General features: G+C 54.5%; 1 protein-coding gene and 1 long non-coding RNA gene across 2 annotated transcripts in view; one reads left to right on the forward strand and one right to left on the reverse strand.

The window, feature by feature from the left end:
• TECPR1 (tectonin beta-propeller repeat containing 1) overlaps positions 1–12,175 on the reverse strand; it is a 24,674-nt gene extending 12,499 nt beyond the window's left edge. Inside the window, exons 1-9 of the mRNA XM_045813313.2 lie at positions 12,080–12,175; positions 8,227–8,473; positions 7,583–7,765; positions 7,185–7,307; positions 6,176–6,301; positions 3,919–4,093; positions 3,713–3,813; positions 2,900–3,001; positions 1,423–1,568 (exon numbers count right to left, since the gene is read on the reverse strand). Coding sequence (XP_045669269.2) covers positions 1,423–1,568; positions 2,900–3,001; positions 3,713–3,813; positions 3,919–4,093; positions 6,176–6,301; positions 7,185–7,307; positions 7,583–7,765; positions 8,227–8,451 — 1,181 coding nt within the window. The 5' untranslated portion in view covers positions 8,452–8,473; positions 12,080–12,175. The remainder of the gene's footprint in view (positions 1–1,422; positions 1,569–2,899; positions 3,002–3,712; positions 3,814–3,918; positions 4,094–6,175; positions 6,302–7,184; positions 7,308–7,582; positions 7,766–8,226; positions 8,474–12,079) is intronic.
• Positions 12,176–12,298: 123 nt separating this feature from the next.
• Positions 12,299–18,942, forward strand: LOC123802554 (uncharacterized). Its single transcript, XR_006782574.2, has 2 exons — positions 12,299–12,536; positions 12,783–18,942. It is a non-coding gene; the product is annotated as an uncharacterized LOC123802554 (long non-coding RNA).
• The last annotated feature ends 3,385 nt before the right edge of the window (positions 18,943–22,327 follow it).

Raw genomic sequence — 22,327 nt, forward strand, 5'->3', positions numbered from 1 at the left:
TCGCTCTATCTTCAACTTGAGCAACTGCCAGACTGTTTTCCACAGCGGCCGCCCTGGCACTGCATGGGGGTCCCAATTTCTCCCCATCTCGTCAACACTTGGTACCGCCTTTCTTTTTGACTACAGACAGCTCTCCCGGTGGGTGTGAAGTGGTATCTCGTTTGTGGTTTTGGTTTGTTTTTCCCTGATGACTAACGACGCTGAGTGTCTTTTCATATGTTTGTCGGCCACTGGCATATCTACTTGGGAGAAATGTCTATTCCAGTCCCTTGCCCTTTTTAAATTGAGTTGTCTGCTCGTTGTAAGTTGTAAGAGCTCTTTATATATTCTAGATGTCTCTTCCTTTTCCTGATGGCACCCTTTGATGCACAAAAGTTTTTAATTTTGATGAAATTCCAATGTCTCTATTCTTCCTTTCATTTCCAGTGCTTCCGGTCTTATCTAAGAGGCCAGTGCCAAATCTAAGGTTTGGCATCAGTTTTCGAAGCTTCTCAGCTGATTCCAATATCTGAGTACTGCCAGCTGAGAGCCTAAACCCTCAGGTAAACAAGGAAAGTTCAGCCCGCCTCCTGGGTCTCCGGGCGTTCGGTGCAGCAGAGGGAAGACCGCCATGCTGGGGGAGCGAAGGCATGTGGCCCAGGGTCTGGGGAGGGCCCATGCTGCTGTGGAGCGCTGTCCCGAGGGCCCCTGTGCCACAGGACTGGGCAGGTAAGTACTGCGGACATTCACGGTACAGAGCTGAGGCGTCCCCCGCGCTGAGACCCTAAGTCACCTGCCCGTAGTTAAGACCAGTGGGCAGAGCCGGGAATCATCCACACTCCCTACCCCCATGGCTCTCAAGACGTGGTCCTCAGAGCTGTAGCAGTGGGCACCCCTGGGGCCGTGCAAAGAAGGCAAAATCTACTGAAGGCAAAATTCTGCGGGAACAGAAGCTCTGGGGCCGGGGCCTGGACATCTGTGCAGGGACAAGCCTTCTGGGTGTTTCTGGTGCACGGCCAAATCTGAGGTCCCTGTTCTAGACTAAAGGGGCCGTCTGTCTTCTTCTCTGCTTTCCTTTGACAGAGAAGCCTTTTCTCTCCCAGACCTTGAGACTTCAGAACCAGTGGGCCAGCCCTGTTTAGGGACGACCCCCGGCTCCAACACGGATGGACATTCCAACCTCACCCACCTGCCACCTCCCACCCAGCCCCCAGCCTGCCCCCACGGGCCACGCTCAGGCCGAGCCCTGGCACCAGGCACAGGAAGGGAGAGACCTCACAGGCCGTGGCTCTTGTGGGCCGAACCTGGATTTTCCCTGCCTGCGACAAGGCCCAGCACCCCACTGAGAGGCCAAGCCGCAGCCTCCCCCAGACGCTGCCCACCGAGGCCACTGAGAGCCCTTCCCAACCCGAGTCCTCCGTGCCCTGCTGCCCCTGGGATCACCTGAGGAGACTTGACGAGCTACCAGAGTGCGATCGGTCACTCTCTCGGCCGGCGACGATGGCCTTCCATGTCTTCCCGCTGAGCTCGCTCTGGGTAACACCCTGGCGGAAGTACACGGCCCGGTCCTCGCAGCCAATGCCCCAAACCTGGCACAGAGACAGGCACGGCTGGGTCAGAGGCCAGCACAGACTGGAAGGATCCCTTCTCTTTGGGGGTGTAAGGAGAGGACAAGGGGTAAGGGAGAGCACCCCAAGGCTAGAGGACATGTCTGCAAATGCAGGCCGAAGTCCCCCCCCATATGTGTGGTGGGGTGTGTGTGCGCGCACATGAGTGTTTTGGCTGGAAGTGTTGATGGCAGGGGACGTGGGTGCATGAGTCCAATGCAGGGAACAGAGCCCCAAGAGGACCAGGGGAGGGCACAGCACCCTGTCCTGGCTCCCCAACCTCAGGCAGACCCTGGGCTTTGGGCTGACAGAGTCCAGAGGAGGTGGTGATGCCACTGGGCACTGTGCTGGGCCACAGAGTCCATTCCTGTCCCCATCTTCCGTGTAACCTCTGGTGGGAGGAAAGCTGCTCCCCAAGTGAACCCAGAGGATGGTCTGGGTCTTTGTAAGGATGCAAGATAGCCTCCTCGATCCTGACCTCACTTTCTATGAAAAAGATGGCTGGGCAGGCATCCTCCCCTCTGCCTTTGGGCGCTGAGGAAGGAAGGTGTGTCGAGCAGCTGAAGGGACCAGGGACCAGCCCATTTGGGGCTCTGGCCTGTAGGGGTGCCGAAAGGGCCGCAGCCTGCCCAGGGTGGTCTCAGGTGGCCTTGCTGGGAGGACTGCGGTGTCTCCATCACTTGGCCGTGGCAGGCTGGCCTCCATCCACGGTCCCCGTGTGCACCAGCCAGCGCCTGTCTTGCCCCTGACCGCCGTGTACCCCGCTGACTGGGGTGGGTGCGAGGACGGCAAGGGGGCACAGAAAAGCCAGCACCCCCAGGAAGAGCTTCTAGGGCAGTGCGCTGGGAAAGGAGTCACCTTCCCACAGTCAGTCTTAAAAGCAATCAAACCTTATCATCTATGAGGCTGCTTGCTGTACAAACTATATTCAAGAGATGCTGCGTCTACAAAGTCGGGAAAATCAGTCTCATTCTTCACTTGCTGCGCTGATTTTGCCCAAATAATTCTCAACAAAACCCTCCCAGTCTCCGGGGTGTGTGCCCCTGGACTGTGCTCACCACCAACGCTCTGAGCATCCTGAGGGGAGGGGCCTGGGATGAGCAGGGACTGTGGGACCCAGGCGGAGCCAGCGCCCTGGGTGCCCTCACAGGCCGGGAGCCCGAGGAGCTGCTGGGCCCCCCGCCCCGTGCTGGCATCACGCCTGGTTGGAAGGGGCAGCAGGAAGCAGCAGGAGCCCCCACTCTGAGACCTCTGCTGAGCAAGAGCTGCAGACCCCGGCAGTCGGGACCCACGGCTCGGAGTCCCGTGCGCACCTGGTCATTCAGCCCCACGTTCACCATCATCATGTCTCCGACCATCTCAATCCAGCTGGTGCCACAGGGATTGTGTGAGTTGACGCCTCTTCGGAACCACACCTGGGAAAGTCAGAAACAGACATGCCCCCTTGGAGGGTCGCTGAAATAAGACCGTTTTCAAAGGCTCTGGAAGAACAAATGAATAATCTGGTCCTTTGGTTCGTGCCACGAATGAGCACAGCACATCACTGAGAAAGGAGACGTGATGCAGGTCCCTCTTCTCCACACCCCTGCCGCTTCTCCCTCTGGGCTTGGCACTGTCCCACACGGCTGAGGGTCGCCTGCCCTCAGTCATAACCTATCCTGGTGGCTTCCTGTCTCTTCTCTGGCAGAGGGCATTCATTGCCCCTCCAGGAGACAAGGCTGTCTGAATCTTTCTAGAATATTCTACCAGTTTAGCACCTCTTGGCAGCAGGCAGGAGCAGCAGGGACATATTCAGTTAGTGGCGGGTTTCAGAAAATTGGCATCTGACTATTTGAAATGTTATGGCCTACTGAGTGATAAATACGGTTGTTCTGCGCTTGGTATGGGGGTGCAGGCTTTTCGTGGAGATCACCAAGGCCTTCAACCCCAGAAAGTGCATGGTGCTTGGCTGGATTTGTTCTAAGGGGTTGAGACCACGCTTACAAGAACAAAAAACCACACAGCCCTCAACATGGAGCTCTGAGTCCGAGTCCCATATGGGCCAGTGATTCCTTTCAAGAAAAAAAAAACAAAGTAAAGAAATGAAACAGAGACCTTGGCCCCAGCGCCCAGTGACCCCATCTTACTTTCCGGTCCTTGGTGATGGCCCAGACCACGCCGACCCCCACGGAGACGTGCACGATCCCGTTTTCAGAGGCGGGAGGCTCCACTATGGACCAGGAACTTCCTACCCGGCCCCAGAAGAAAGAGCAGGCGGCCCCCATCAGCGAGAGCGCTGGGGAGAAGCTAGGCGTCCCCTGCCTCTCCCTGTATGGGGCGTAGGGCTGCCCACCTTTGGGATTGTTCCTGTTGATTCCTTCCCGGACCAAGGCCTGCCCCTCCCAGAGCGTGACCCACAGGAGGTCGTGGGGCCCACAGCTGATCTGCACCGCCTCCCCTGGGGTGTCCACAAGGGACCACGATGAGCCTTCGGGGTTGGGGTGGCTGACGTCCTCTCTGTACCACACCTGGGTGGCGGAGAAACCCACGCCAGGGTCAGACGGGGTCTGGCCAGGCCTCCGCGACAGGGGAGCTGCCGGAGGCTGGCTCTGTTTGCATCAGCGTACAACTGAGCCAGGCATAGAGTCTCTGGGGCCAGGGGGCCCTGACTGTCCAGACTTGCTCTCCCGGCCCCCACTGCCATCGGGATCCTCATGCCAGATTAGATGCCCCCACCCCTGTAAAAAATGTAACCCTTGGGGCGCCTGGGTGGCTCAGTCGTTAAGCGTCTGCCTTCGGCTCAGGGCGTGATCCCAGCGTCCTGGGATCGAGCCCGGCATCGGGCTCCTTGCTCCGCTGGGAGCCTGCTTCTTCCTCTCCCACTCCCTCTGCTTGTGCTCCCTCTCTCGCTGGCTGTCTCTCTCTCTGTCAAATAAATAAATAAAATCTTTAAAAAAAAATGTAACCCTGGATTTCAGCCATCCTGGGAGACAAACCCCTTTGGATCATCCACTGGCAAGAACCCCTTCCCCATTCACCTAAGGCCCCAGGGAGACCTCTGGCCCCAGCCTGGTGTCCTGTGCCCTCTAGTGGCCATGTACTCTCAGTACACTGTCTCTAGGGAAAGTGGGGTCCTTGGTGCTTAAATGGGAAAACCCCCAAATCCCTTGCATACGAATGTTTAAAACATTCATTTCTTTTCCCCCTTAACCCAAAAGCACTGAGCATAATAAAATATTTAAGACAGAGCCACCTGATCATGTCCAAACTGGCTCGTGTCATCGGGAGGGGGCTACACCTTGTTGCGAGGTGCAGGAGGGCTGGGGACCCTCTTCCAGCCTGTCTTCACCCTGGGGACCACGGCTTCCCAACTCTTCACCTCACCCTTACAGCCCACACTGCAGAACCACGCCCGGGCAGCCTCCCTCTGGTGGTTCGGGGGCCCCTATGTCTCTCCAGCTCCTCCTGGAGCCCAGGCTCCTAGTCATACCTTTCTCGGCCCCCAGGAATGGTGCAGGGCAGCACGCAGTGACCACCCACACTGCTCTCACACCCCTGTTCTCCCCTGTCGGCATCCAGGTGGGCATGGCCCCTCAACGGAGGCTCTGTCCCAGGCCAGTTCCCCACCATCCTCCAGCACAACTCAGAGAAAACCCACAACTACAGCTTGACCTAAGCCTAGGCCAGACAGGACCCCAGAGGTAAGCCTGATCAAAACCTGCTATGTTTATCCTGAAGCCCCAGAGAGTCTGGGTGACTTTGTGATAAAGAGTCCTGGATAGATGAAGTCTGCTCTGAAACAGCTGAAGGTCAGTCACCTGCAGGCAGGACCACCTACGTTGCTCCTGCCATCAGGGGCTGGCTTTACTCCTTAGTCATGGACTCTGAGAGACGAACCTCCTCTCCTCTCCAAATATCCACACACCCACCCACCGACCTCCCCTCCGACCCACAGCCCATCTATCTACCCACTCACCCCCCACCTACCCATCGCCCATCTGTCCACATACCCACCTCCCCATAGCCCATCTATCTACCCACTCACCCCCCACCTACCCATCACCCATCCATCCACCCACCCACCTACTCACCTGTCACCCATCTGTCCACCTGTCCCTTCACCTATCCCTTCACCTATACATATGTACATCCCTCCCCCCAGCCCCCTCCCTCCCCCCATCCACAATACTTTTGGAGACTGCTGTGTGGGAGCCCCCAGAAGGGAACAGGCAGGGCGCTCAGAATATGTCTGAGCAGACACTACTGATGGCCTCTGAGCTCACGGTGGGCACTGATCAATGCTCCGGGAGCTCAGAGAAGGGACAGGCCAGGACCAAGCAGGGGGCGGGATGTCAGAGGCTTCCAGGAGGAGTAGGACTACAGGATAGCAGGATTCACAGGAGGGGTTACCATGGGGACCCCAGTAACATGCCACCTTGTCTGCTCACGGCAGTCCCCGCTGTAAGGACAAGAGGCGAGGAGGGCAGCCCCCCACCCCTCTTCCACCTCTGGGAGGACACCTGAGGGCCAGTCTCTCCTGCCCCGCTCCTGCCTGTAGCCAGCCTCCCTCAGCCACCTCCCATCTTTGGCACAGGGGACATAGGCCTTACCTTTCCCTGCAGAGACACAGCCCACACGGACAGGCGGCCCACGGGCTCATCTGTGATTTCCCACCCCCCCACAGAGAGGTCATTGAAAGGGTCGGGCAGTTGCTTGGGGTCATCCTTCGAAGGGATCTGAAACAAGGAGGTGCGTGGCAGAGGCGGTCAGTACCTGTGGCCAGCTGGCCAGCAGATGGCACTGTTCCCCTCCCAGTGGACACCTGAGTGGGGGGGGGGGGGGGGCTCCAACCCTCCCACCTCCCAGCACACTGCCTTCTGTTCTCCTGCCTGACTTCATGGAGAAGGCAGCTTTGGGACAGAGAGCTCCTAGCCCGGGGCCCCGTTTGCCCTGTCCTCCCTCTATCGGCCTCCAGGCCTGGGTCACTGTCCCCGAGGGGTCACTGCTGCTCTGCATATGGAAGACAGACATACATGCAAGGTCTTGGCTCTGTGCCTTGCGGTGGCCCAACCGCTGTGACTCCATCCCCTCACCTAGAAGGGGCCGAGCACTGAACCTGGTCCCGTGGTGTCAGCCCTGCATGGTGTTGGCTCTGTGCCTGCTCTCTGGGCTGCTCCCAGGGCAAGGGGCTGGCAGGCGGGGCCAGCGGCCCCACCTCACGGACTTGGACCCTCCAGAGGGGTGTGCTGAGGGTCCAAGGCCTTCCTCTCACGCAAGGCCACACAGGACCCTAGTCCAGGCCTCCTATCCCAAAGTTAGAAAGTTTTTTTGGAGTCACGGGAACAACACAAGAGTCAGAGTGGCTCCTGTGGGAGTGGGGTTGGAAGAAGTGCACTGACTGGGCCTTAGTCCGGGACAGAACAGCCTGGAGACCAGTCAGGTCATGTTCTGTGCCATCCTGGGCCACCGTCTAGTCTGGCCTCCTGTATGGCCAGCTTCCAAATGGAGGAACACATGGTACCACGGTGTTTGTGGGACAGGGTCCCATGGGACTCTGTCCCCACCAGTGGGACTGCCATCTGCGCCCTACCCCACCCCCAGGCCTCGCTCGGCGCAGACCTTGGCCCAGGTGTCCCGGGACTTGTATCTCCGGTACCGGATCCACCGCCGCCGCCGCACGCAAGAATTCCACTTCTTGTCTCTCGTGTAGGTGGCGGGGAAGTCGATGGCGTACGTCCACCCCTGAAATACCACGCGGCGGGGGGGCGGGGGGACTGTAAGGCTCCTGGGGAAGGACAGAGCCGGGGCAGGCGGGGAGCAGGGTGGAAGAGAGGGAGGGGGACGGTGGTATGGCCCAAAGCACCCACCGCCCCCCTACCCCAAGCAGCAAGTGGGAGCAGGCAGGGTGCTGCCTGAGGCTAGATGCTGGGGCGCTGGGGACGGCCGCGGGGGTACAGGTCCAGCCCAAAGCACTCCTTCCCCAACGGGGAGCCCCAGGGGGAACCAAATTCACCTACCCCTTTCTCGGTGGGTTCCCCTCCAAAGTTCTCATCCACGTACCAGTCCGACTCCCACTCCCAGTGCCGCGAGGGCAGCGCCACCCCATCCAGCGGCCGGTGCTGGAGCCCACTCACGTCGCTCCACTGCCAGCGGTCGCTCGGCAGGAACTTCTCACAGAAGCCGCCCACGGGGTTCCAGCGCTGGGGGCCGGGAAGCAGAGACGGGCCTGAGGCCTGCAGCTGGCCTGGGGTGCTGGGGACCTCTCTGGGGTGAGTGGGACCCAGCTACTAGGGGGTCTTCCTGATCTCCAGGATGGAGATCAGGGATCAGAGCCGCCCCCCAGTTGTCACCAAGAGCCAGCACTTGAGCATGGCAGAGAACCTGCCGCAGACACAGAGCCCCGAGGGGCAGGCAGTAGAGGTCACGGCCCTTCCTGGGCTCCTGGAAACCACCGGGAGCCCACCCTTGTGCGGACCTGGCCAGCCTGCCTTTATAAAGACACAACGGGGACTCTGGCCCCAAAGACCCTGAGCACTACACAATCCGGGCCTTAAGCAGCACGAAGGACACGAACGTGGGACTTGGCCACAAGTCTGGGGCGGGGTGACTTCCTTCCCAGAAAACCGACCCAACGCAGCCACCCAAACACACATGACCCCACCTGATTCTCATAGGCCTCCTCCCGGCGGCGGATGGGGACGTCGCTGGCGCACACATAAACGTAGACCTGGTTGTCGCAGGCGATGCCCCAGCAGCACTGCGTGGTCGCGCTGACGCGCTTGAACTCCAGCTGGCTGGCCCTGCAGAGCTCCCAGTACTGCCCAGCCGTGGAGAGCGTGTACACCTTCCCGAAGAGATCCACGGCCCACAGCACGGAGTTGGGCATGGCCGCGGCCGCGGGGGGAGAGCTGGAGGCAGGAGGCCGGCGTCAGTGTCCGCCACCAGCTCCTGGCTCCCAGAGTCTAGGGCACTGTTCCCTTCTTTGTTCTTTCCTTCCCTCTAATGATGGGCATTATTTTCAAACATACAAAAATGTACGGAGGGAAAAAAAATTGCACCTACCTCCCCAAATCGAATGACTATCATTATTTGGTCACATTTCCTCCCTAGCTGTCTTGTCAAAAGAATAAAGGAAAAGTCATGGATTTAGTTCAATTCTATGCCCATCGCTGTGTCCCCGAGAGGCCTCTGCCCGCGGTGGGCAGGTCCCCTCACTTACACTGGTCCCATGGTGACAATCCTAAACGGGTTTGGTGAAAGCATCCCCACAGGTCTGCCACCCCAGCTAGATCCTGTGGGAGCCCTGCAGCTCCACGGCGGGGATGTGGGGGTCCTGTCTTCAACCTCCTTGGGTGACCACCACCCTCTCCTCCCTGATCCCTCCCCATCTGCCATCCTCCACTCCTGTTCCTTTTTCTGTCCTCTTCCTTTCTGCCAGGATGGGCGAGGCAACTGGTAAGTTCCTTCACTGGCCACCCCCACACCTCCAGGACTGACTGTGCTGGTGTTCCCCAGGGCCTAATTCCTGGAGCCTGGCTTCTGGTAGGGTCAAGCCTCCTACCAAGGCAGGGCCACAAGGCCAGAACTTTAGCCAAAATAAAACAGCTGAATGACAGCAGCCTGGGGGTGGGGGGCAGTGAGAAGCTCTGCCTGACACAGCCCAGGGCAGGAAGGAGGGAAGAGCTACTGGGAGACAGACAGTGGCAGGCCAGGTGCCTCGAAGCTGCTGGGCCAGGCTGTTCCCCTCCCACGGCCTACCCGAGGCTGTGGGTGCTGGGGACAGCAGGACGGATGCAAAGTGGCTGATAACAGGAGCGTCTGCTACAGGCACACAGCCTCTTCTGGAACAAAGCGTGTCTTACAAATACCAAGAAGAGTACAGGCTGGGGAGGAAATAACCAAGGGATGAGGAAGAAGGGAAGCAGAAGGAACAGGAGCCACACGTTGGGAGACATCCCGGAACCCTGACCTCTCCGCCGTGGTACCTAGGCCCAGTCAAACACACGGGAAGTCACAAAACCAGCCTTCTGGAGCCATTTGAAAACTGGTATCTGCATCCAGATGGAAGAGCTGTGGTGACCCCAAGACACCCATTCTGCCTGGCCAAGCCTGGGGGTCCGCTCTCCCCCTCTGGCATCTACACTGCAGACTCTTGAAATCTGGGTCCCGGCTCCATCCCTTTCTGACACCACCTGGAGCCAACTAACCTCTCTATGCCTCGATTTCTTAATTTTTTAAAAAATATTTTTATTTCTTTATTTGACAGAGACAGCCAGCGAGAGAGGGAACACAAGCAGGGGGAGTGGGAGAGGAGGAAGCAGGCTCCCAGCCGAGGACCCTGATGTGGGGCTCAATCCAGAACGCTGGGATCACGCCCTGAGCCGAAGGCAGACGCTTAACGACTGCACCACCCAGGCGTCCCTCGATTTCTTAATTTGTTAAAGGCAGAAAGGAATGCTGATCTACTTACGAAGTCGTAAGATGAAGTGAGATAATACAGTACAGAGCCTATGACAGTGCTCGGTAGGCAGCAAGGACTCCGTGAGCATTACTGGTGCCGTTTTATTACTTGGCACCTGCTATTTCAAACTACTGCCGATCTCTCAACCCTTAGAAAACAGAAAAAAATCAAATCCCTTCCTCCTCAGCCTGTGTCTTCAGCCTCTTCATTTCCAAACACCTAACAGCACTCTGCACATAGTGGGTGTTCACCCCAAGTTTATGGATAATCACCACCACCTCCATCCATGGCACGGCCGACTCCCTGGGCTAAGATGGAAATACTGCTCCAGGGAGGCCGAATGTCATCGATGACTTAAGGCTTAAAGTCAGGTCATGAGAAGTGGATACATATAGGATAAAACAAGTACAGTAAAAGATCAATAGAGGAATTCAGGTGGGGGGTATAAGGGTGTTTACTGCATAATTCTTTAAACGTGGCCATGTGTTTGAATATCCTCATCATAAACTGTTTGGGGGAAAAATAAGAATTTTGGGGGGTGAAGGGAATGTTGGCTCCTATGATGTCATGTGAATATAAATCCACTCTTCAAAGCTATCTCTCGGGTCACAGTTCACCGTATAAGAAACCAGTGAAGTCAGGCTATCTCTAGGTTGAGCTCAATGAATAGTGACTTTCGCTTACTTGAAACACTTCCCTTCAGAGAAATGACTAAGCACTAATTTCCATATAGACATAATTGAACCTCGGGGCAGCTAACAAAAGACTCTAGTGCGGAGGACGGGGTGGGGGTTATGTTTGCAAACTCCCTTCAGAGTGGACACACAGGCACCAGCACTCCCCAGCTAAATGATGGGGGTGAACATCCTTGGCCAGCCTCACCGTCTTCCTGCTCTTGCCAGCATGTCACCCCAGCTCCCCATATGCCACTTCCCGGCTGTGAGGTGACCAGGTAACCAGTCCAGGGCCACTGGGTCAGAGAACTCTTGAATGGAGGTTTGAGTATTAAGTCCCATGATTCTGGGATCCTGGGATTTCTTTGTTTTGTAGGGCTAGAGAGAACACTTTCCAAGAAAGCAACCTTGGATTCACCAAGAACTTCTCTGCGCAATGAATTCCAGTTGGACCTTCTGTCAATTCACGAAGAAGTCACCTGATCGCCCACGTCAGAGTCATCTGCCTTTCTGCACAGGTTTACTAAAAGATACCTTCAGAGACCAAAAGGTCCTCAAGAAAAAGTGAGGGTGGGGGGAGTAGGGCCGGGGTATGGTAAAGGGAGGGACACCAGGGACCAACGGAGCTCCCAAAGCATCTGTTTCCCCACGTCTGCCTTAAGGCTCCTTCCTGAAAGGTTTCCTGTTAGTTTTTCTGTCACACCCTGTCAATCCCACCCCTGTGCAAACAGAGCCAGCCCTGACTTCTGGCGGTTGCTTACTGCCTGCCACTTGCGGGGGCTGTTGGAAAGCGACATCAGGGTCCAAAGACGGGAGGAAATAGGAGGGCATGCCCGGTGGTTGAGTCCTTCCTGAAGCAGGGTCCGGGCGGTACTGGGCAGGAGATGCCTTGAGCCGGCCATCTGGGGATGAACCCCACCCCATCCCACCCCTCATCATCGCGGGCGGGTCAGCCTGGTTTCATTCCGGCTCCGTGCACTTGGGCGACAGGTGGGCCCCGTGCCCCGTCACCAGCGGCATAGTCGGAGCGCCCGGTCCTCACCATCTGCCCCCTGCTAATCCCACGACAAGCAGATTTGCTCCTACCGCTGCCTAGGGGAGGAACAAACGGGCTCCTCGCAGCCCGATCCTCTAAACCCGCAGGCTCCAGGAACCCGCTCCCCAAGTCACTCCAGCGCAAAGGCTGGAGCGGGGGCGTCACCGGGCGCTCCGGGGGACGGCGACGGCGCCCCGAATTGTGTGCAGGAAAGCGCACGAACACAGTGTCTCCCACCCAACGCAGCCGCGGGGTGAGGAGGATCCCCAGCCCTCCGTCGCCCCAACTTGTCCGGAGAAGCCGGGGCGCCCATCCCACGGCCCGGGCCCGCCGCCGCACTCACCTGGGCTGGCGCCCGGCGGGCGGGGTCGCGGCGATCGCTCCTCGGCGGCGGGGCTTAGCGGGTCGACCCTCCCCCGGCTGCCGGAGCGAGGGGGCGGGCAGGAAGCGGCCGTTAGGGCCGCGCCCATTGGCCGGCCTCGCCGTGACGCAAGGCCGGGCGCGCACGATTGGCTGCGGCGCACCGCATCACGGGCCCGCCTGGGGGTCGCGCGCCCACCCACTTCCGGGGTCGCGGTGGAGTAGGTGCTGCCGGCGTCTGGTGCGGCCAGGTTTCCGCGCGCTTCCGGGAGCCAAGCGGGCCCGCACACCACCGACGCCCCCAGGACTCCCCCCCCCGCGACCCCCCGCCGCCCTCCGAGAACCCGGCCCGTCGTTTTTTCAGGAGCGACCCGTCGTTTCCTCAGGACCCGGCTCGTCGTACCTCAGGCCCCGGCCCGCCAGCCTTGTGTTGTCAGGACGTAAGGCGAGGAGGGGACGGCCGGGAGGGCTCTGGGGGGCGGCACTGTGGCGACCGGAGGTGGGAGGAGGAGAGCCGGCGGACGCAGGTGGAGACCGGTGTCTAGGTGGTTCCCCTTCTCACCGAAATGTGGCCGTCGAGCACACAGACTCAAAGCTTTAACCTTCTTGGGAGAAATCCTCCAAACCTGTGATTCTGGGAGCACAGCGTGGGGTGGTGGCGGTTAACAGGCCACTGTTTTGTTCAGGCTGCGGTGTTGCCAGTGACCGTGTGAGCGCCCTGCCGTCTGCCCGCCCGGGTGGAAGGGATGCGCCCGCGCCTCCCTCCATCCCCTCGGCAACCCGGGGAGCTACCCCCGCAGTTGGGACGGAGGTGAAGAACAAAACAGGCAACGTGACTGGTGGCGGGCCGCGCACAGCCCGACGCGGAGGCCGAAGCGATGTGGCTTGGACCCGGTTCCCCTTCCTCCCGCTCCGGCTGTCGCCCTTGCTCCTTTCTGAGATGCAGACCAGCTCTTTCCCCACCGTGGCGGCCGCGGGAGCCCCACACGGGCCGACTCCGCTGGGAGGAAAGGCAGAAAAGCCTCTGATTCATCCTGGGTGGTTTCGTGGTCTTGTGCGTAGCCTTCGGGGTAGCTTTTGTGGACTGGCTTAATCTGGACATGTGGGTTAGCACGCGCTGTATGTTTGTGTCCGGGTAAGATGCATACGTGGAAACCTTCACCCTCAGTGGGGTGGTGATGAGGGCTTGGGGGGGTGGCTATTGGGTCATGGGGGTAGAGCCCTCCTAAGAGGGTAGCGCCCTTAGGGGAAGAGACACAGATGGGCTGAGGCCCCCTCCCTTCCTGAGGATCCAGTGAGAGGGTGGCTGTCTACCAGCCAGGAAGCAGGCTGGCATCAGACACCAGACCTGCTGGTGCCTGGATCTTGGACTTCCAGCTTCCAGAACTTTGAGGGATCAGCGTTTGTGGTTTCAGCTCCCCAGGCTGTGGTATTTTTGACGAAGACTCACGGCAGGAGGGCCTGAGACAAGGGGGCGGGTTCCTCAGAGGAAAATTAGGGTACTGCTAGCAGGAGTGGCTGCCGGATGGCAGAAGCAGTAGTCCGGAGGTAGGGGGACCCGTACGCTGTTCTGTCGGTGACAGTTTGTAGCCATTTCTCCTGTCTGGCCTCAGATTCCACGTTCAAAGAAGCCTTGAGTTAGGAGCACTCCGTGGTCCTTGCAGAGCGCCTGTGCTGTGACAGGATTCAATACCAGTTTCCCTGAACTCAGAGTCTGACACAGTGGAACTTCTGGGGACCCATAGTCCCCCTCCTGCCACCTCCACCACCCCCCACCCTCCAGTCCTTTCGGCCTGCAAGGGCTGACTCTCCAGTTGTTAGGAGGCCTGTGTTTTTCTGCCCTCACCACAGCCGATAGTCCTTGTTCCCATTTCTGCACTTTTGTTTTAACCTTCGTTTCTTGTTTCCTGTCTGTCCTCCTTGCCATCTTTCCTGGGGCAGACACAGTAGGTTCAGATCCCAGCTCCGTCACTTACTATACGAGTCACTACGCCTCTGAGCCTGTGTCCTCATCTGTAAAATGGGAATAACACCACCTGTGTCTTTCAGTTGGAGGGAGGATGAAGTGAGAAGGTATATGTAAAGCGCTTACAAGCACTCACATATTACTACTATTGTTATTATAGTCTCTGCATATTTGGGTTCAAGGTACTTGGCCATTTGCATCAAGTCTTAGAGTTTCAGAAGCAGCACTGGGTTCAGCAGTATTCCAAATGATTGATAGAGGGCTGCTTTCAGGATGATGGACATTACTGTATCCATCTCTCATATTTGGGTCAGGGAGGGATGGCTGGAGAGATGACAGGCTGGGTGCTCTGGATTTCCCCGACACTTGCCCTTCGGCCACAGGAGAGAGCTCAGGCTTTCCAAATGGCTGGCTCTTCACCACCCTTTCTACCTATCACGGTATCCTCAATTCTGTGGTGGCTTCTGTGAATCTTTAAGCTCCAGCCTTGGCAGAACTTGCTGCTGTGCTCCTGGCCCCTCTAAACTTCTCCTACGGAGCCCCCACCGTCGCACATGCCATACCCACCCTCCTTCCGCTGTCCATTCTCATTTGGCCTTAAGTCTCAGATCAAAGGTCAGCTCTTACTAAAGCCAAAGGAAAGCAGATGTGGGTTATTTTGCCCCATATTTTGTCTGTTCTTGATTCTAGTCCCCCATATGCTGTCTTATAATTGTTTTTCTATCTGTATCCCTGAGCACAGCAATATATTTGAGGGCGTGACTTGATGATTTTTTAAAACATTTTATTTATTTGAAAGAAAGAAAGAGCACAAGCAGAGGAGAGGGGTAGAGGGAGAAGCAGACTCCCTGCTGAGCAGGGAGCCCAATGCAGGGCTCAGTCCCAGGACCCCAGAATCATGACCTGAGCCGGAGGCAGACGCTTAACCAACTGAGCCACCCAGGTGCCCTGAGGGAATGACTCTTACTCGTTTTGGAATTTCTGGGGCTTAGTGATTGCTTAACACATAACAGGTATTTGATTTTTATTAAAGGAATAAATATCCCTCTCCCAGGTCCCCAGATAATGGGTGAGTCATGCAATGAAAAATGTTGGAAGAGCCTGAGCAAAAAGGGCAGAGATTAGCAGTACTGGCCTACACACAGCGCTCTCTCTGTCCATTTCATCCCCCACCTCCACCAGCAACGACCGTGGCCGCCTTGGCCCTTCCTTAACATGGCTTCCAGTGGGTTTTGCATGTGTTAAATGGAGGTGGTAAGGTTGTTCCTAAGATCTTTCTGGTGGCCTGTCTTTTTGCTAACTACTGTGATTTTTCCTTTCTCTGTGGAGACTCATTTGCTGGGAGTAAGCTCTTAATGGTGAGTGGTTCATGGTACTTTCAGTTTAATTCTTTTACAGTCATTCCACCCTTTGTAGAGCCAGTGAGTCAGATGTCTGGCCGTGAACCTGATAAGGCAGGACCCTGGACAGCCTTGCTCCTGGACGTCGGCTACCCCGTGTCACTGCTCCGCCGGTAGTGCCGCGCTCCCGATAACCCGCACTGTACGGCGTTACTTAGGCGCTAGCTGAAGCAGTTAAAAACGTGATGTTTCCCCCATCACTGGCAGAGGGACACTTGCAAAAACCATCTGTTGAAAAGGACAGCTGAAAGTTCATGTACGTGCCTGATTCACATAGGCAACGGCACCTTCAAGTGAAGAAGTGATGTTTTTGTTTCTAAGAGGAAACCTACAACACCTCAAATCCAAAACTCAAACAAACAATGAACTAAACGTAGAAGCCAGTGTGAGTCACCGTCCCAGTTGTCTGATCTCTGCCTGGTTATACAAATTCACAGGCATGGCCAAGTCGAGTATTCGTTCCACAGCCGTCTGTGGAGTGCTTACGACATTAGGTTAGCGCTAGCGCTGTTGGGGATTCCAATCGGCCAAGAGATCTTTCCCCCTGGAGCTGAAAAGCTCCAGTGGGGGAGAGAGAACTACATTAGAAGCCAGGAAAGACTGTATAACCTGTAGGGGTGTACTTGAATTGTGTGTGTAAAGATGGTTGGTTCGAGGTTAAAGAGGATAAACTGATAAGGTCAGTGGTAAAGTACAAGGGTCAGGAGTAGACAAAGAAAACCCAGGTCAATTTGCTTAACATAAACTCTACTCCGGGAAGCAACATAAAGCTTGCACTCATACCTTTAAGTCCTTAATATTTATATACCAGTGGATATACATGGGCCAGAAGCTTCTCATGCAGGACTTATTTTGTACTTCCTGTACGTATCTCTGTGCTAGACCCCACGGCGGCTACTGGTTGACAGTAGTTGGAAGAACTTTTTTTTTTTTTTTTCGAGATTTTTATTTTTAAGTAACTCTACACCCAGCTCGGGGCTTGAACTCACAACCCCAAGATCAAGATCCACCCGCTGAACCGACTGAGCCAGCGAGGAGCCCCAGGAACTTCTAACGGCAGCAGACTCACACCAAATGTGCAAAACCAAACCATAATCTGTGTTATACTTCTATGTAAAAGAAACATACTGTATAATATTTGATTCCGGAAATATTATTTGTCAAGCCACTTGTACCTAACATGTTTTTCATTGTGTTTTACAATCATTTACACAAATGAAGTTTATTATTAACCTACTCTGGAGTGAGGTTTTCTATCTGAAAGCCCATCAGCTCTCTTTCCAGCACAGAAACGGAGCTCTGCTGACGGTTGCCACAGGTAGGATCTGCCCTGGGTGGTGGCTGATAAAGAAGATCCTGGCCTCAGCTCTGCCGGGCTTACCACAGCTCTCCCGGGCAGGCAGTGCATCAGGGACGGGCGCCACCCAACCACGAGATTTAAAGCCAGACCCATGCTGGCTCTTCTGAGGCATTGTGGTATGCTTCTCCATACCTGTTCAAGAACCAGTAATCTGTAGTGGCTAGGATTAGAATTCACTGCTGCTAACTTGTTCCAAGAAGAAAAGCTTAAGGAAATTGTCAGACACTTTTAAGAGTAAAAGGGGATTCTATCTAGAAGAGATGCCAGGACAGGAGTTATAACCCGAGATATATGGCTACTTTAATTATAGATTTAAATGTGAAAAACAAAACTTCTTGAAGATAATGTAAGAAAATATCTTTTCTTTTCTTTTCTTTTCTTTTCTTTTCTTTTCTTTTTTTTTTTTAAGGTGGGCTCCATACCCAGCGTGGAGCCCAACACAGGGCTCAAACACTATGAGATGAAGACCTAGGCCAAGATCAAGAGTCAGACACTTAACCAGCTGAGCCACCCAATGCCCCCGTATAAAAATAGCTTAAAGATCTTGAGGTAAGGAAGGATTTCTACAAAAAAGATGTAGAAAACACCAACTATAACAGAAAAGATGGATACATTCAACTACTTTAAAATCAAAAACTTCTCTTTATCAAGACACCATTAAAAGGGTAAAAAGGCAAGCCACAGAGCAGAAGATATTTGCAATACGCCTGACGCACAAAGGGCTAGGATCCAGAACAGAGAAGGAACTCCGGCCAATCAGTAAGAAAAAGACAAACATTTAAATTGTGAAAAAGGTGAAGGACCTGAAGGGGCAGGGCACTACAAAGGAAGAGGCAATACAAATGGCTAATAAACAGGAGAAAGCGCTCAACCTCAGCAGGAAGCAGGGGAATACAAATTAGACCCACAGGGAGTTGCCTACGGGACAGGCCAATTGGAAGTACAAATTGGTGCTATCACTGGGGAAGTCAGTCTGACGTTATCTAGTGACACTGAAGATAGGCCTGCCCTGTGGTCAACAGTGCCTTTGCTAATACACACCAGGAGCGCATGCCAGAACGTTCTCAGTAGCATCGTTTCTAATGGTTCCAAGTGTCCGTCAGCAGTGGAATGGATGAATAAGTGTGATAGTAGTCATACAGGGATATTATTGGTAACCAAAAATGAAGTACAACTAGATGCAACAACTTGGGTGAATCTAGAATATATGGTGAGTAAAAAAAGCTAGCCTAAAGGAGTACATATGATGCCTTTTATACGCAAAGTTCAAAAATAGTCAAGAATTTAATTATAATGTTTGAGGATGTATAGTTTATGGTAAAAATATAAAGAGAAGTAAATGGTTGCCATAACATTACCATAAAAACCAGGCTGTGGATGCCTTTGGAGGACCAAAGGGACATACTGAGGCTTTGGGATTGCTGCCATTGTTTTTAGTTCTTGACCTGGGCAGTGGTTACGTAAGTGTTGCTTTATGATAATTCACAACATTTATGTCTCAGGACAGTCTCTATCGTATTTTATAATTTAAAAAGGTATATTTTTGGGGTGCCTGGATGGCTCAGTCGGTTAAGCATCTGCCTTCGGCTTGGGTCCCAGGGTCCTGGGATTGAGCCCTGCATCTGGCTCCCTGCTCAGCGGGGAGTCTACTTCTCCCTCTCCTTTTGCCCCTTTCCCCCACTCGTGTTCTCTCTCTCTCTCAAGTAAATTTAAAAGAAAAAAAAAAAAAAAAACAACCCTAAAAAACCCTGAGCATTTAAAATAAGTAAATAATAAAATAAAATAAAAAGGTTTTTTTTCCCAAAGGACATAGGATAAAGGCAACAGTCCTAGTTTTACGTGAATGAGATAACTTAACCAGTGACACCATCACACAGGATTTTTTAAAATGTTGTAGCTCAAACAATCCAGGAAAAAGAGGATGACGTGCCCTGGCAATCTGTTTGAGGGCACAGAGAGGGCGCTGGCATGATGGTAGCATCATGGTGATAGCGACATGAAAAGACATTTGAGTCATTTCCAGGAAAGTAAGAGTGGAAAACGTTTTCAAAACATTTCGTACGTGTATCTCTGATTTGAAATGTGTACATAAAACCCAGTTAATAAATACTACAAATTGACATCCATTTCATTTTTATTCTCAAAAAGTTGAGCTCACGTCAGCCACATCTTTTCTGGGAGCTTTCCAGGGGAAAGAGGAGCACAGTCCGTGTTGGGACAGTCCCAGTAGCTGTTACCAGCCCCGTTTGACAGAGCCCAAAGGAAAAGGCATTTGCTGATGTTCACACAGCTAATTGTCTGATTTCTTGGGTTGCGGACAGAAAGGTGGGAGGGGTCCATGGCGATGGGGATTGTGTATGTCACAGCATCAACAGCAGGCTGGAAAATCAGATTCAGCAAACAAGCAGGAACGAGGGCCCCCGAGAGCCACCATCGCCGTGCCTGTCTTGCCACAGCAACAGCCTGACCAGGGTGTGGGCACTGATGCTGTTGGGTGTTGCCCCAGTGCCACTGCCTCCACTCCCTTCTGGACCCTGGATGCTGCCGCCACCGCCACACATTCCAGTCTGTCCGTTCTCTTTGTCACTCACTGCAGATCCGACGTCCCAGCTTGAGGATCCAGTTGGCCAATATCAACTCCTTTGCCTATGTCTTGGGGACTTGGGGTTTGAGAGAGCAAGGATCTCACCTTTTAGGGTCGCTACCCAGATTCCCAGATCTTCTAGGCAACAGCAGGTAGTTCACACACTGAACGTTCAAAAATGGCCATTTTCATTTTCCCTTTAGAGGCAGGCAGTGGCAGGGCTGGGACCGGTGCCCAGGACAACACGAATTTCCACTGTCCCCTCTGTGTTGTTTTGGACCTGGGGGGTGAGACGGATGGCAAACAACAGTCACCAGTGACAGTGTCCTCACCCCCTCTTGCAGTCACTGGTGTCAGATCCCAAGTGAACAGAAAGCTTTCTCGGCTGTGTTGGACGGGGGGCTGCAGGAGGGAACCTGCTGAGGTCACCCACGCAATAATCAGTCCCAACAGTAGCTCTTGAGTTACTTTCAAGCCCGTAAACAGCAGGCCAAGGACAGTGTGGGTGCAGGTACAAAAAGAAATACTCCAGGCTCCTACTCTAAAGAGCCTGTAGTCTAATTTCTCTCTCTTTTTTGAAGATTTTATTTATTTATTGGACAGAGAGAGACACAGCGAGAGAGGGAACACCAGCAGGGGGAGTGGGAGAGGGAGAAGCAGGCTTCCCGCTGAGCAGGGAGCCCGACGACGCGGGGCTCGTCCTGGGATCATGACCCGAGCCACCCAGGCGCCCCCTGTAGTCTAATCTCGTAAAACATCAGCTGGGGGCACCTGCGTGGCTCAGCTGGTTGAGCGTCTGACTTAGCTTCTGCAGTCCATGGAGTCTGCTTGGACCTCTCCCTCTGCTTCTCCCCCTGCTCATGCTCTCTCTAAAACCAGTCAGTTAATTAATGTAAAAAAGAGTCAGCTGCATGTTACTGCTGCCTTTACTGTAAGGTCTTATTATGGAATTCCTGAATTCCTCTTTCTAGTCCCCCAGTGTATTTCCAAGTGTCTGTTTTAAGGGTGAAGTGCTCTATGATCTTCTCCCAATTTGTATGTTGCAGTTATTACCACTCTTTATCCCTAAATGATGAAGATCATCAATTAAAAGGAGCTTTAGGAACGTGAACTTCAGGGTTGACAGGCTCCTTCACTGCCTGATACAGTTCTTTAGGCATTGTGAGCACTCAGTAAATGCTGGAGAGGGGCTGGAGGTGGGGCAGGTAGTGGAAGTGATTTGGAGAAATGGGAGAGAACGAATTGCATTTAGATATGAAGCGGCCGCCACAGATGGCCAGTAGGTCTCCTGATCCAAAGGAAATGAAATTGAGAAAAAGTTTATAAAGGAAATTTCTCCAGAAACCAGAAAGGACCAGGGAAGGGACCAGAGCAGGGTGGGATCCCTGACCAGGGCCTCTGGACAGCCAAGAAGGCAGGCAAGCTGCCCCCGAAACCGCGCAGGAGTCCACTCTTGGCCCAGGTGGAAAGGAGTGAGTTGGACAATTCGGTGCATGAGCCAGACCACTGTAAGGGCCCAGACTGCTGTCGTTACTTGACCAAGGACGACCCTGGGGCATGGGGAGGTCACCCTGCCCAGAGACAGCTGGGATTCAGCCCTCAGGCCCCTGACGCCAGAGCCTGTGCTCTTCTTCCCTACTCGACTGCCTCTCTGCACAGTTTCAGGATTTTTCTGATGGAGTACGTTTTAGCAGGGGCCCGAATGAAGGAGGGAGGACGTGAGTGGAGGAATGTCAAGTGCAACAGCTCAGGGCCGGCAGGGGGGCTGGAGCCCGGAAGACATGGCGCTGAGTAACAGGGCCTGGAGGGAGAGGGCCAGTGGAGTTGGGGCAGAGCCACGCGTTAGTGATGAAGCCCGAGGGATGCGTTACTAAGTGAGCAGAAGCGTCGCTGTAAGTGCGGAAGGTCAGAGTGTGTGTAATGTCCGTTGCTTTCATTAAGTAGGTGTGGACACAGACCCCAGAGTGGCCCCGTGATCTCTGCCCCCTCTGTTGTCCCCTCCCTTGATGTGGGCTGGCCTGTGACTTTCCTGTAGCTACCAGAACACTGCAGAGATGCAGGGATTTCGCAGATGTAATTAAGGTCCCAAATCAGTAGATTTTGGGGTTAATTGGAAGGGAGAGGATCCTGGGTGAGCTTGGCTTAATTAGATAAAAGCCCTTTTAGTCTTATTCTGAGGCTAACCACTCTCTCCTGCTGGCCTTGCAGAAGCAAACAGCCATGTTGTGAACGGCCTCTGGGGAGGGCCACGTGGCAGGGGACCTCAGGTGGCCTTTAGGATCTGAGGGCGGCCGACAGCCAGTAAGAAGGTTCAAGGAACTGATTCCAGCCAACAGTAGAATGAGCCTGGCAGTGAATTCTTCCCCACTCGCACTTCCAGGTGAGGACGCAGCCTGGTGACACGTTGGTTGCAGGCTTGTGAGACCCTGAGCAGAAGACCCAGGGAGGCCGTGCCCAGACTCCTGACCAGCAGACACTGCGAGATGAGAAATGTGCGTGGTTTTAAGCTGCTAAATATGTGGTACTTTGTTGTGTAGCGTAGAAAATGAATACAGTAGGAGCTTTCTAACACACACACACTCATACACACACACAAATGTATGTGTGTGGATATACATGTAAGTGTGTGTGTTGATTTCCCCTGGATGGTAAAACAATGCTTTGTACTCTTTTTTCTATCAGTGTAAGTAGAAACAGCTAAATGCATGGGGACAAAGGAACAAAGCCAGTGGCCCCAGAAAAAGCAAGAGCTGTCAGTGCCGGTGATCATGCATGAGGACGGGCAGGCGCCCGGTGCTCACTCACAAAAGCCAGGTAGTGAGCAGGCTTCACTGCGTGTTCCCAGGTTGGCAATACATCACCCAGGTTCCTAAAGAGAAGACATCACCATGAAGATTCAATCCTTCATTTCTGGGCGATAA

Source organism: Ursus americanus, chromosome 2, assembly GCF_024610735.1.
Source record: "Ursus americanus isolate L20-20 chromosome 2, mUrsAme1.1.p, whole genome shotgun sequence".
Classification (NCBI taxonomy): Eukaryota; Metazoa; Chordata; class Mammalia; order Carnivora; family Ursidae; genus Ursus; species Ursus americanus.